The 13093-nt window shown below is 33.1% G+C and overlaps 1 protein-coding gene across 8 annotated transcripts in view; it reads right to left on the reverse strand.

The window, feature by feature from the left end:
• Positions 1-13093, reverse strand: part of DMD (dystrophin) — a 2057113-nt gene that overhangs the window by 1349082 nt on the left and 694938 nt on the right. For all 8 annotated transcript variants that reach the window (XM_041741334.1, XM_041741335.1, XM_041741332.1 and 5 more), the window contains 2 exons: positions 10259-10500; positions 5337-5517 (listed from right to left, as the gene is read on the reverse strand). In XM_041741334.1, the coding sequence (XP_041597268.1) occupies positions 5337-5517; positions 10259-10500 (423 nt within the window). The remainder of the gene's footprint in view (positions 1-5336; positions 5518-10258; positions 10501-13093) is intronic.

Here is a 13093-nt window from a genome sequence, read left to right on the forward strand (position 1 = left end):
GATTGAGCAAAACAATGTTGCACCAAACAGTTACCAAATTAGTGCAATCCCTATAAGAATCCTAGTGGCATAGTTTACAGACTCAGAAAAAACAAACCGAAAACTCATATGGAACCATAAAACACCACAAAATAACCAAGATAAATCACCAAGTTTTTTTTCTTGAGAAAGAAAAACAAAGATGGAAGCATCACACTTTCTGATCTCAAAATATATTACAAAGCTGAAGTTATCAAAACAGAATGTTACTGGCATAAAGACAGACATATAGTCTAAGGAATAAAATAGAGACCCCATCAATAAACCTATACACATATGGTCAACTGATTTCTGATCGTGGTGCCAAAAACAAAAAAATGGATAATCTCCTCATCTGATGATGCTATTAAAACTGGATAGCAACATGCAGAAGAATTAAATTGGACCCTTACCTTACACCGTATATAAAAAACGAAAAAGGTTACAGCCTTAACCGAAAAATTGCAACCATAAAACTCCTAGAATACAACACAAGAAGAATGCTTCTTAACACTGGTCTTGAAATGATTGCTTGAGGGGCACCTGGGTGGTTCAGTTGGTTAAGCATCTGCCTTCACCCCGGGGTCCTGGAATTGAGCCTCAGTTGGGCTCCCTGCTCAGTGGGGAGTCTGCTTCTCTCTTTCTCTACTTCTGCCTCTCTCCCTGGCTTGTGCTCTCATGCGCTCTCTCTCTCTCTCTCTCTCTCTCTCTCTCTCTCATAATAAATAAATAAATAAATAAATAAATAAATAAATAAATAAAATTATTTTAAAAATTAAAAAAACTTTTAAAAAAAGTAACGATTGCTTGGATTTGATATAAAAATAGATGTGTCAATATGAAACTAAAAAGTTTCTGCACAGCAAAGGAAACAATTAACAATAAAACAACAAAAAAAATTAAAAAAAACAATAAAACAACAACCTACAGAATGTCAGAAAATAATTGCAAACATATAACTGAATAGAGGTCCATATAACTGAATAGAAGTTACTATCTAAAATATATAAGAAACTTCCACTTCCATAATTTTTTGAACTTCCATAATTTAACAGGAAAAAATAATCTGACTGAAAATAGGCAAAGGGCTTAAGTAGACATTTGTCCAAAGATGACATACAAATGAAAACAGTTGTGTGAAAAGATATCCAACATCACTAATTATGAGAAATAGGCATTTCAAAATCATAATGACAGATCACCCTATACTCGCTGGGGTAGTTATTATCAAAAAGTAACAAAAGTTAACAAATACTACTGACAATGTAGAAAAACTGGAGTCTTTCATCATTTGCAGAAATGTAAAATGCTGCAGCTGCTAGAAGAAACAGTATAAAGGTTTCTCAAAAAATCCAAACTTAAAAGTACCATACACTCCAGCAATGCCACATCTGGGGACATATCCAAAAGAACTGAAATCAGGATCTTGAAGAGGTATCTATATTCTCATGTTCATCACAGCATTATTCACAATAGCCAAGATATGGAAAGAAACTAAATGTCTATCAATGGGTAAATGGATAAAGAAAATGTGGTGAATGCACACAACAGAATATTATTCAACCTTAAAAAATATGCCATATGCACTAACAAGAAAGAACCTGGAATACATTATGCTAAATGAAATAAACAAGTCACAGAAGGACAAATACCACATGATTCCACTTCATGAGGTATCTAACAGTCAAACTCCTAGAAGCAGATAATAGAATGGTGAGTGCCTGGGGCTAGAGAGAGTGGAAATGGAGAGTTGCTGTTTACCAGGTATAAAATTTCAGTCCTGCCAGAGTTCATTTCTAGAGATCTGCTATATGACATTTTGCCTAAAGTTAATAGTCTACAGTGCACTAAAAAATTTAGGAGGAGAGATCTCATGTTACATGTTATTATCACACTTTTTTTTAAAGACTGTACTAGGCCAGAAATCTATGGTTATAGAACAAAAAAAAATCCTTCTGAACTTTAAGAAAAAAAGAAACTTGTTTTGTCATAGCTAATGTAGTCACTTCCTCCATTTTCTGCAAAAGTAAACAAACTCCTAATAATTATTTTCCTGACATGACTTATACTTTCAATTGAAATAAATCCAAACTATATCATAAACTTTGTTTTCATGTTTGCAGATAGAAAGTACATTTAAAGCCTTTCTTATTAAAATAAAAGATCACCTATCACAAGCCATGTGCTATTTTTTTTCTATAATCATCTATATTACAGCATAGTCTTTCTGGTTTGCAGTTTCTAGAAAAGGTTCCTGGCAATTGTTTTGGGAGACAGTTCTACTCTCTCAATCTTCTCGCCCTAGGCAACCAGTAATCTACATTCTGTCTCTCTAGGTGTGCCAATTTGGCCATTTCCTATAAATGGAATCATATAATGCATGGTCTTTTGCAGCTGGTTTCTTTCTTTAGCATCATTTTAAGGTCCAGCCATGCTGTAGCAAGTATGGGTGCTTCATGACATTTTCTTATTGAATAATATTTCATTGTATGCAGAGGACCATTTTTGTTCTTTTCTCATCAGTTGATGGGTACTTTAGTTGCTCCCACTGTTTGGTTATCATGAATAATGTTGCTACAAACACCCATAGATACTTGGCTAGTTCTTACACAATCTAATATTCATCCTTTCAGTTATTCAGGCTCCATGAGGTCACTTGTGACACAGTGATAATAAACCATTCTCAAAAGGTTGCTCTGTGAGGACTAAGAAAGAGAATTTATATGAAAGGTATTTATAGATTAAAAATTACTATGAATATAGAATATACTTTATCTTTTAATTTTTTTTCATATCTTCTTTGCCAGGTACCAAGCAGCAATTCCTCAGACCAGTTTTTGCCACTCAAAGTACACTTAAAAAGTTAAGCTTTTGTTTCATTGTGAGAACACTAGTAAAGAAAAAAAAAGGGAGAAGAGCTGAAAGTCTGAATGGTTTACCACCCCTTGTGTTAGCTCTTATTTGCTGAATACTTACTATGTTCAAAGTACTCTGGAGTAATACGAGAAATCAGATTTACTCCCCCATGCCAGTTTGGCGGTAAAGTATGCATATGTAAATTTTTTGGAAATAATTATTAATTAGCAAACTGAACTATAAAATGACGTGATATGGAGAATTTTTTATTTGCCATTTATAGATCGGTATATAATATTTATATATCAATACATAACATAGGAAGTTACATATATGTTTATAATGTATAAATATACATAAATAAGTTATATGATTCAAATATAATTATATACATATAATTTATATATAGTGTACATATATCACATAAAATATATATGCATATAAATTATATAATTTATGATTCATATATATAATCCATCTTTAATTAATAATTAATTAACAAGACGAGACTCCAAAAGAGTTACTACAGTTGGTAGAGATACTTTGGTAAGTAAGGTATAAAGGAGGACATTTTATTTATAAATAAATGGAATGAAAATATTTGGCAGTTTTATAAACAATCATCATATGTATGAAAAGATAAAGGAGAAGACATGATAATATAGGTAGGCAGATGGATGGCTATATGGATAGAGAGTACATATTATTACATTATTTATGTTGTAGTATCATAGTTGAATCTCCGCTATCAACAAACATCAATATTCTGAACATTTTTGAAATAAATAGAAAAAATGTTGAACCTTAACATAATTAATAGGTATATGTAATTAAAATAATTTTCTAGTGAATAAGCTCCTTTGCCTAGCAGTTACAGTATAACCATTAACATGCATTTGACTTTAAGGGGAGGTTTACAGATTTTATGACAAGAGAAATGCATTATTGTTAAATAGTTCAACGTTTGAAAATTAAGGACAGTCGCAATCTTTTCCCCAGCTGATTTTAGACGCTCAGCAACAAGTTTACTGAAATCCACTAGAGGGAGCTGACATAACTGTGAAGTTGCATTACCTGAGGTCCTACCAGCAAAATAAACCCCTCAGCAGAAACAACTTTAAAGTTAAAAGAAAAAAGATAAATAAACACTTATCTTTTGCTTTATTCAGCTCATTCCATGCCCTTACCAAGAAATTAAAATTTAAAAACCAGGAAAACAGGGAAAATTTCATGTATAATTATATATTGATTTTAGAAATGTTATTATGTAGTAAATTATTTGGATATTTAAAGAGAAGTAGCCAAAAAACGTGTTTTCCAACTAATTAAAGTTTCAATAGAAAACAAATACATGTTCTTTCTTATCTCATAACAAATTTGGGAAGACATTTTAAAAATATTTGTATTTTAATGCCTTAAAATCCAATTTTACTCTCTAATCTTCTGTATGTATATACATACATATGGATGGTGAACCAAAAGCTCATTTACTGGGATCCCTGGGTGGCGCAGCGGTTTGGCGCCTGCCTTTGGCCCAGGGCGCGATCCCGGAGACCCGGGATTGAATCCCACATCGGGCTCCCAGTGCATGGAGCCTGCTTCTCCCTCTGCCTGTGTCTCTGCCTCTCTCTCTCTCTCTCTGTGACTATCATAAATAAATAAAAAAAAAATTAAAAAAAAACAAAAACAAAAACAAAAAAAAAACAAAAGCTCATTTACTAATGTTTGAAAGCATTTATAAACCTGTATGTCAAAGGAATTTTTGTCTTAGAAATTAAGCTGATGAGTTGGGCTATTTCGGACCACATATTATGAATAGCCTAAGAGCAAATTGGTGAGAAACAAAAGAGACATCTTGAAAATTTCACTGGTCAAATGTTAGGCATTTGTGTAACTGATCCACTCTTAGGTTATATTTTATTATTAAATGAGAAAAAGAGGATCTTTCATAGTTATACTGATCCAATAGTAAAATGTGGCCCAAAGAATAATTTGTTCTTTGCTGAATTTCAGTTACTACATGTATGTTACAGCTATAACAATCTTCATATAAACTGGAAAGTATTAGTAAGAAGCTTCGCTAAATATTCTTGTACATAAAACAAACAGGATTTAATGAAAACCCACTAAGAGGGCTTCAACTGCTCTTTTATTTCCGCCACTGTTCAAAATATTTGACTGTAAAATTTGCAACCCACCAAAGAAGATGTTAATGCCTATATAAAATATATACTTTATTTGTTCCTCAAAGTCATGAAATTATTACAGGAGGTGAGGGGGAGAAATGGAAATATAACATATATGTTTTCCAACAACAGTATCTCATTACTTGTTACTACAGAATGTAAGGATGGTGGATTCCTTTGACAGAAATTACTCTTTCATGTTAGTACTTTCTCTTTTTCCAACAAATATTGAATATGGAAAATATCAAGTTAGCCATTTCAAGGATTTTTACTTACTTGTTTGTAGCTCTTTTTCTCTTGCCTGCACATCAGCAAAGACTTGGTTAAAATGATTTGTAAAGGCCACAAAGTCTGCATCCAGGAACATTGGCCCTTGTCCTTTCTCTTTCAGGGCTATGCTTTGAATTTTTAATCGCTCGATTTGAGGCTGAAGAGCTGACAGTCTGTTGATTTCATCCTGTACCATAATTTAGAGTATTAAAATAAATAAAACTTTTACTTTGCATAGATTAAATTTTTTTGCAAAGAAAGGTGTTAAAAGGCAGTGATGTAAGCTTAGCTTAATGCCCTTATCAAAAAATTCATAAGAAATATCCATGACAGTTTAGGCCAGCCTCTGGCACAGGTCATCAATTTAAGAATACCTTGGCTCTTCATTCAACAGATATCATCATATGTAACTGTCTTTAAATTTCAAAATCACATCATTTACAGCATTAATGGGCATGAATGTGCACTTTAAAAGTACTATGAATGACCTTATATCCTTTTAATAAATCAAACATGAATGTTCCTCTGTACCCTTATCTCAAAATTGTATGCCTTTGCTTCAAATTCAAAGCTTGTTTAATAAACAATATTTTTCTTTAAATTCACTTGTGAAGAATATAAATTACATCTATCTATATATCTATATAAATACGTACCTACTGCCTTAAATTATATCTTCATATGATATTTCATAGGTTACATAATCTATTTAATACTTACATAAACACACATATATTTATGTTTGTAGTTATCTATCTTTTATATAATCACATTACTTCTCCTGACTGAACAGGCAATTACCCTTGTTTCAGTTAGGGTAAGAGTTTCCTCTGTTTTTCTTGTGCTGGCCTGTTGTTAATAACACCCCCTTTCAATCTTGAAGAGTACCCTGGTTTGAAAGATAAAATCACATGGATCCACTGCTGTGCAATATAGTAGTCACTAGCCATCTGTGGCTACTAAACACCTGAAATGTGTCCAGGCCAAACGCAGATGTGCTGTCATTGTAAAACATATACTGAATTTTGAAGACATAGTATGGAAATATACAAATATAAACAAATATACAATGTACAAATACATATATAAATATAAACAAATATACAAATACTGATTAAATGTTGATATGGTAATATTTTCTGTTTATCAGTTTAAATGACATGTATTACTGAAATTCATTTACCTATTTCTTTTTCCTTTTTAAATATTGTTTCTAGAACATTTAAAATTACATATGTGGCTCCAATTCATAGCTTGCATTATATTTCTTTGGAACAGTGCTGTTCAAATGAGAATGTTTTCATTCTCTTTTGTTTCAAGCAAAGCAACAATTCATCTATCTCAGCTACACATACAATCATAATTCAAAGAGAATATCCAAATGCTCTTTAAGTATTACTACCATGTTTGATTACTTATTTATAATTCACACCTATGCTACCTTTTGAAAAAAAAATACTTCGGGATTGTTTACCATTTAAAATGTAAAAAATAAGACAGTTAAAATTTTAAAATTGGATCACAAGCTAATTAGGAGGAGGGGAAAATGGAAAGAATTACAGTAATTATGAACTAAATATAAATCTGAGCTTCCTGGAAATCAAAGTAAAAAGAAAAAAAGAAGGGGATCCCTGGGTGGTGCAGCGGTTTGGTGCCTGCCTTTGGCACAGGGTGCGATCCTGGAGACCCGGGATCGAATCCCACGTCAGGCTCCCGGTGCATGGAGCCTGCTTCTCCCTCTGCCTGTGTCTCTGCCTCTCTCTCTCTCTCTGTCTCTCTCTCTCTCTGTGTGTGTGTGTGTGTGTGTGTGACTATCATAAATAAATAAAAATTTCAAAAAAAGAAAAAAAAAGGAAAAAGGAATGAGGGTTTTTTTTTTTTTTTTGATGCATATATACTGTTTTGGAGAGAGTACCTTATGTCTTAGGATTGAATAAGATAAATGTATTCCAAAGACTCTTCCACAGTAGCAAGACTACCTAACGGGCACTGTCACTTGTTAACGATTTTTAGAAGATATAAACATAACTTTCAGAGAAATGTTGCTATGTGGTTATAACAGTAAGAGTTGATTCAGATAGGTTAATCTCTGACAATCAAATTCTTTTGGTAGGTGAAGATGAAAGCCATTTATGTAAATGGCAAAATGACCCATCTCTCTCATTCTGATATAAAGCCTCTCAGTCAAAGCTAAAAGATAGGTGCATATCCATGGATGAAGAATAAGACAAGAGCTAAAGGGTAATACTTTGTGTTTTTGATTATAGAATTAAAGATGTGCACTTTGTACACTAGGCTTACAAATGGTAGCATTGACATCTGCTGTGAAACATTTAAGAACCTGATTTACATTTGGCCAGATGGAGGGCCGTCATTCTTCCTGTTTAGGGGGCTATAGAAGGAGCCTACAGTATAGTAAAGTGTGTTCAGCAAAACAAAGGGGACTCTAAAACTAATAAAACATTTGGACAAATGTTCAATTGAGACCTTAAAGTTCTGAGAGTAAATCATAGGAGAGACCATTTTGACTTGAAATATTTAACATTTAAAAGATGTTAACAATTACTCACTATTTCCACAAAAGGGCCTTAATGTGGGTAGTCCTCCAGAGTAAGGCATCTTCCCTGATTCTGTTTATCCTTCAAAATTTTGTGTTTATCTGATGGAAAAACTTTTGCATTTTTCTTGGGAAAGAGTCCATGGATTTCTGCCAAATTCCCAAAGGGCTCTCTAACTGCCATATTAAGAACCAGTTCTGGCAAGCATTATATTTGGAGCTAATATTGCGGTCTAATCTTAGAAAACATCTCCAAATAACAGAATGCACTGACAAACAAGATGGAATAATTTATTTACCTAGCATTAATCACAAAGAAATAGTATAATGTTAACTTTTGCATGAATGACACTGAGCTTACCCTACTAAATATTTCACCCGAGGTGATTCATCAAGCTAACAGAAATCAAAGGTGCAGAGAAAAAGAGTAAGGGGTGATGAAGAAGGATGGAATTATGTCATCAAAATTTGGAACCTTGTGGATGAATGCAGAAAAACAAAATAAATCCACTTAGGATGACTTCCTTGACCTCGAGAGAATATTTAAGATATGTAACCACTAATGATCTTTATTTGCTCCTCAGATAAAGAATAATATCCTAGCAGGCCCCAAGAGTCCTTGCTTTGTCTCTTATATGCCTGTCTTTTGGCCTCCATCTCTCATCTTATCTCAACCCCTCACCCCTCTCTGGCCAGCATTCACATTGGCCCTCTTTCAGTTCCTTGGGGTGGTTGTTATTTAAGCTACCAATTACCCCGTGGTATTTGTCAGGCAGCTCAAGCCAGCTAATACAGCTAATATCATTATCAGCAACACTAGTGACACTGACTATTTATTTTACAGGTGAATGCATTTTGTAGATTTTAGGGCTACCTTTTGTATCTGAATCTCAAGAAACAGGTTAAGGTGATATCATCCAGTGTTGTTATATGAAATAATATAGGTAGAATATTCCATCGATTCACAGAAGAAAAAAAGAGTCATGGATTGTATTAACAGCAAAATGTATCTAAGTATAGAAATTCCCTAGATCTGCATATTTGCATAAAAAACCTAAAATGCCTTTCTGTCCTATATCCTTTAACTAAAAATGTATTTCCTGAGTTTATTCATTTCCCAGTAAAGCTGTAGGACCAATATGTGAGAGAATCATCAGGTCCTTCAACTGTTTTTCCCTTCACAATAGCTTTGAATTTCCCATCCCTTCCTGGGTTTAATACCACCTCCAAACCAACCTTATCACCCCTCCACCACCAGTCTCCCATTATTTAAACCATTCTTGTCCAAGCATACAAATTAACCTCCATTCACTGCTTCTTATGTTAAACCTACCCATCTTAGACTATCATTAAGGTTCATCCTAGAAACCTTTTCATCTCTCCAATTTCCTGCTTTCCATGAAAAGTATTCCACTCATAGTAACCATGCAGAAAGTCAAGTTATCTTCATTATTGTGTAACTTTGGTTTTCTTACATTTGCAGACATATTCTTTTAATCTCTTTCTCGTGTTCCTTGACACCAGTTACACCTTGTTTGGCCCTCCAGATCCACTGTCCACTTCTACAACTCAGGAGAATGACACTTATAGACTAAAGCTCTTTGTACTCTGCCTACTGATTATGTTTAGCCAATGGGGAGCCCTGTCCAGATTCAGATTCTAGAGGCAGGGAGGAGAGTGAGGTAGCGTGTTGATTTTTCTGGCTTCATTCCTGTGATGGCACTTGGTCTGGGCCTTAAGGCTGTCTTTAAAATGGCTGTCTAGTTCCCTCCTTCTATGTTTCTGTAACTTCTCTCTCTCTAATCCTTTCTGTCCTAGAATGCTTAAAGCTCTGATGCCAGGTTACTGTAATATTCCTTATGATTCCTCTATACTCCAAGCACAATGATGAAATATTTTGGTAAGGAAACCTTTCTCAAATTATTCTAATTTGAGTGAACTGTCAGTTTTAAAGATTTTCCTCATATATCCAATTTTACAGTACATCAGCTGCTTGTGTTCGTGTGGATTCCACTTTTTAAATATATGACTAAGTTTCACTTTTTAGCACACGAGCTGCCATAAAAAAAGAGCTCCAAATTATTGGCCACTCCTCATAGGATATGTGTAGTTTCCATACTCCAAAACTGCCTCACCATTCTGCAAATCGACAGAATCAATTAGCTATGTGTAAGTACTCTAAATATATATATTTTTAGGATCCAGACATCATACATTATCTATTTAAACTCATTTTCTTCACTTACATTTTGAGCTTTATTGTGTTTAAACCTTTCAAAAGGAAATTTTTTATTAAATAACTTGCTATTCTTCTAGAAATTGCCAAGAAATTCCTATTGATCATGATCCAAATAGGAGAAAAGAACCTTACCTTACAAATTTTTAACTGGCTTTTAATTGCTGTTGGCTCTGATGTGGTGGTAGGCTGGGTTTTCAACCAGTTTTCAGCAGTAGTTGTCATCTGCTCCAATTGTTGTAGCTGATTATAGAAAGTGATGATGTTGTTCTGATACTCCAGCCAGTTAAGTCTCTCGCTTAGCAATTGGCAGAACTCTATCCACCGGCTGTTCAGTTGTTCGGAGGCTTGTTTGATGCTGTCAGCATTAACACCCTCTAGAAAGATTTTTAAAATATATCCACTGAAGCCACAGACTGCAAGACATCTGAAAACCCTGAAAACCCCTGTGTCTCAAGTTTAAAAGTATTTATCATATGAATAATTTCAAACAAATCATTTATTTATGATAAAAAAATAGAAGTACTGACAGGAATTCTGATTACTGATTGTAAATTATTAGTGATGCATTTTATTAAGAGTATTAATGTAGGGATGCCTGGGTGGCTCAGTAGTTGAGCATCTGCCTTCGGCCCAGGGCGTGATCCTGGAGACCCGGGATTGAGTCCCATATCGGGCTTCCTGCAGGGAGCCCGCTTCTCCCTCTGCCTATGTCTTTGCATCTCTCTCTCTCTCTCTGTGACTCTCATGAATAAATAAAAATCTTTTTTAAAAAAAGAGTATTAATGTAAAAAATAAATAAAGACACATAAGATGTAGAAGAGCAGAACATATTTAAATAAAAAACAAAAAAGGGTCAAAGCTCTGAAGGGGATTGGGAGATTGTGGACAAAAAAATCTTTTGGAGGATTCCAAATCATTGTTAAATATCATGTATGCTATTAAAATGTATGTTGAAATACTAACATTTGTATTTTTAAAATGGTTTGGAAATTAGCTGAAATGTTATTATTTGGATTTTAATTAAAAAGGGAGTATTTATCAAAAAGCAGTAATTCTGTTTCTGCTATAGATAGCCAGAATTAAGCAGATTTTCCATGGATCCACAGAAGTGAAACAAGCACTAACAAAATCTTCCTAACATGAGAAAAGATTTTCAATGTTACACATCATTTACAAATGTGGAAGTTGATCTGATCATTTTAAAATCTTCTATAACAAAACTAAAGCAGAAAAAAAATCTATCAAAGGCAAGAAGCGTAAGTACATCATTATCACCTTTAGCTTTCTGGAGGATCTACTGTGTGTTAGGAATTTGATGTCTTTTAATATATGCCATCTTATTTAAGTTTGTCATAACGTGCTATATGATGACTAATGCTAATCCAGGTATATATTATCCTATACATATCAAGAAAGAATAGCAACATCATGTAATGCTATATGTTAAAATACTCTCTATAGTTAGTTGACAAAATTTAGGTTTCTTACACACACACATCTTAATTTATATAGTAATTTCCATAATAAATTACATTACATAAAAATATTAAATATGATAGGAATTTTAAAATGCAGTAGCACTAATAACTTCCTTATATTTTTGAAATATTTGAATGTTTCCTTTTCTTACATATATTCACAGGGATCTCAAAAGGGATCATGAACTCAATATAAGATGCTTCCTCTAGTTTGAAATAAAGTGATTCAGTAAAGACCAAGTTGCCTAAGAAAAATATACTTTTATGAATGTTAATTTTACTTGACTTTCTGGTTATGTGATTTAGTTAATGGGCAAAGAATTTGTTAACAAGTTTAAAGACCATTTCTAGCACAGAAAGACTGTAGTTTTATAAACATGCCTCCCACTTCACTCTTTTTAAAGCCTAAAAAATACAGATTTGAATCCAACCACTATATAATTTTACCCTTTTTTTTACTCTCCTCTGATCAGATAGTCTAGTTCTCATTTTGTTGTAGTTATGTTACACACCAAACCACATCTCTCAATTGATTTGAAACATAACTCTAACTTCACTAAATTCAAACTTTAGACAGGACATTGGAGAACACAAACTTTGCAAATATTATTGGCAACAACATTTTCTTCCTTCTTTGGCTAATATATTTTTAAAGAAAAATAACTTTTAAAATAAAGTATAAAAACACAAAATATGCATGTCTCCAAATATACAACTATAAAAGGTTTGTGGAAACGAAATACTCTTCTAATATTCTCCTAATAGTTAAGGAAGCAACTGGCCTTATTGAGAAATCTGGATGTTTTTGTGTGATATACTATTTGTGATAATTTGGTTTGGAGCAGTAATTGAGATTTGTATCAAAATGTTTGGGAGATGCCACTAAGTATCTGTAGATGTAAAATGATCGTGTTTGTTACAGAGTGTAAGAGAAGAATACAAAACTGTGGTCATATAGGTACTCAGTTTGAGAAAAAATTATTATGATAAAATATTGACATTATTGTTGGAAAATGAAAAGAAATAATTTAAAAATACACAAGGGAGAAATTGTATGTTATCTAATGATTCAAAAATGTGCCATGGATATAAATGATGAGATGTATAGAGGAAATATTTTCAGCATAAGTTTGAATAAGCACTTAGAAGAAGGAAGACCATGGTGGTCCAATTCCAAGATAGGCAGGTAAGTGATGCTAACGTAATTTAAAGGTAATGATGAACTGATACTGCATTGAGTCTTATTTAGCATTTCGATAAATCATACAGAAATACACAGAGAAATACCACACTATCCCTGACAGAGGTCAATCATATAAAGAGTCAACCATCTCAAACGAAAAAATAAAACTATGAAGTCATTTTCAACATGAAAAATACATGTTAATCTAATCAGAAAAATAATAATCAAGGTATAATGAACTACCAATAGGTCCTATCTATTAAAATATAGGGATAGAATTTAATGTGGCCTTTTGATCATTCCCCA

The sequence above is a fragment of the Vulpes lagopus genome, chromosome X (assembly GCF_018345385.1).
Source record: "Vulpes lagopus strain Blue_001 chromosome X, ASM1834538v1, whole genome shotgun sequence".
NCBI classification, from domain to species: domain Eukaryota; kingdom Metazoa; phylum Chordata; class Mammalia; order Carnivora; family Canidae; genus Vulpes; species Vulpes lagopus.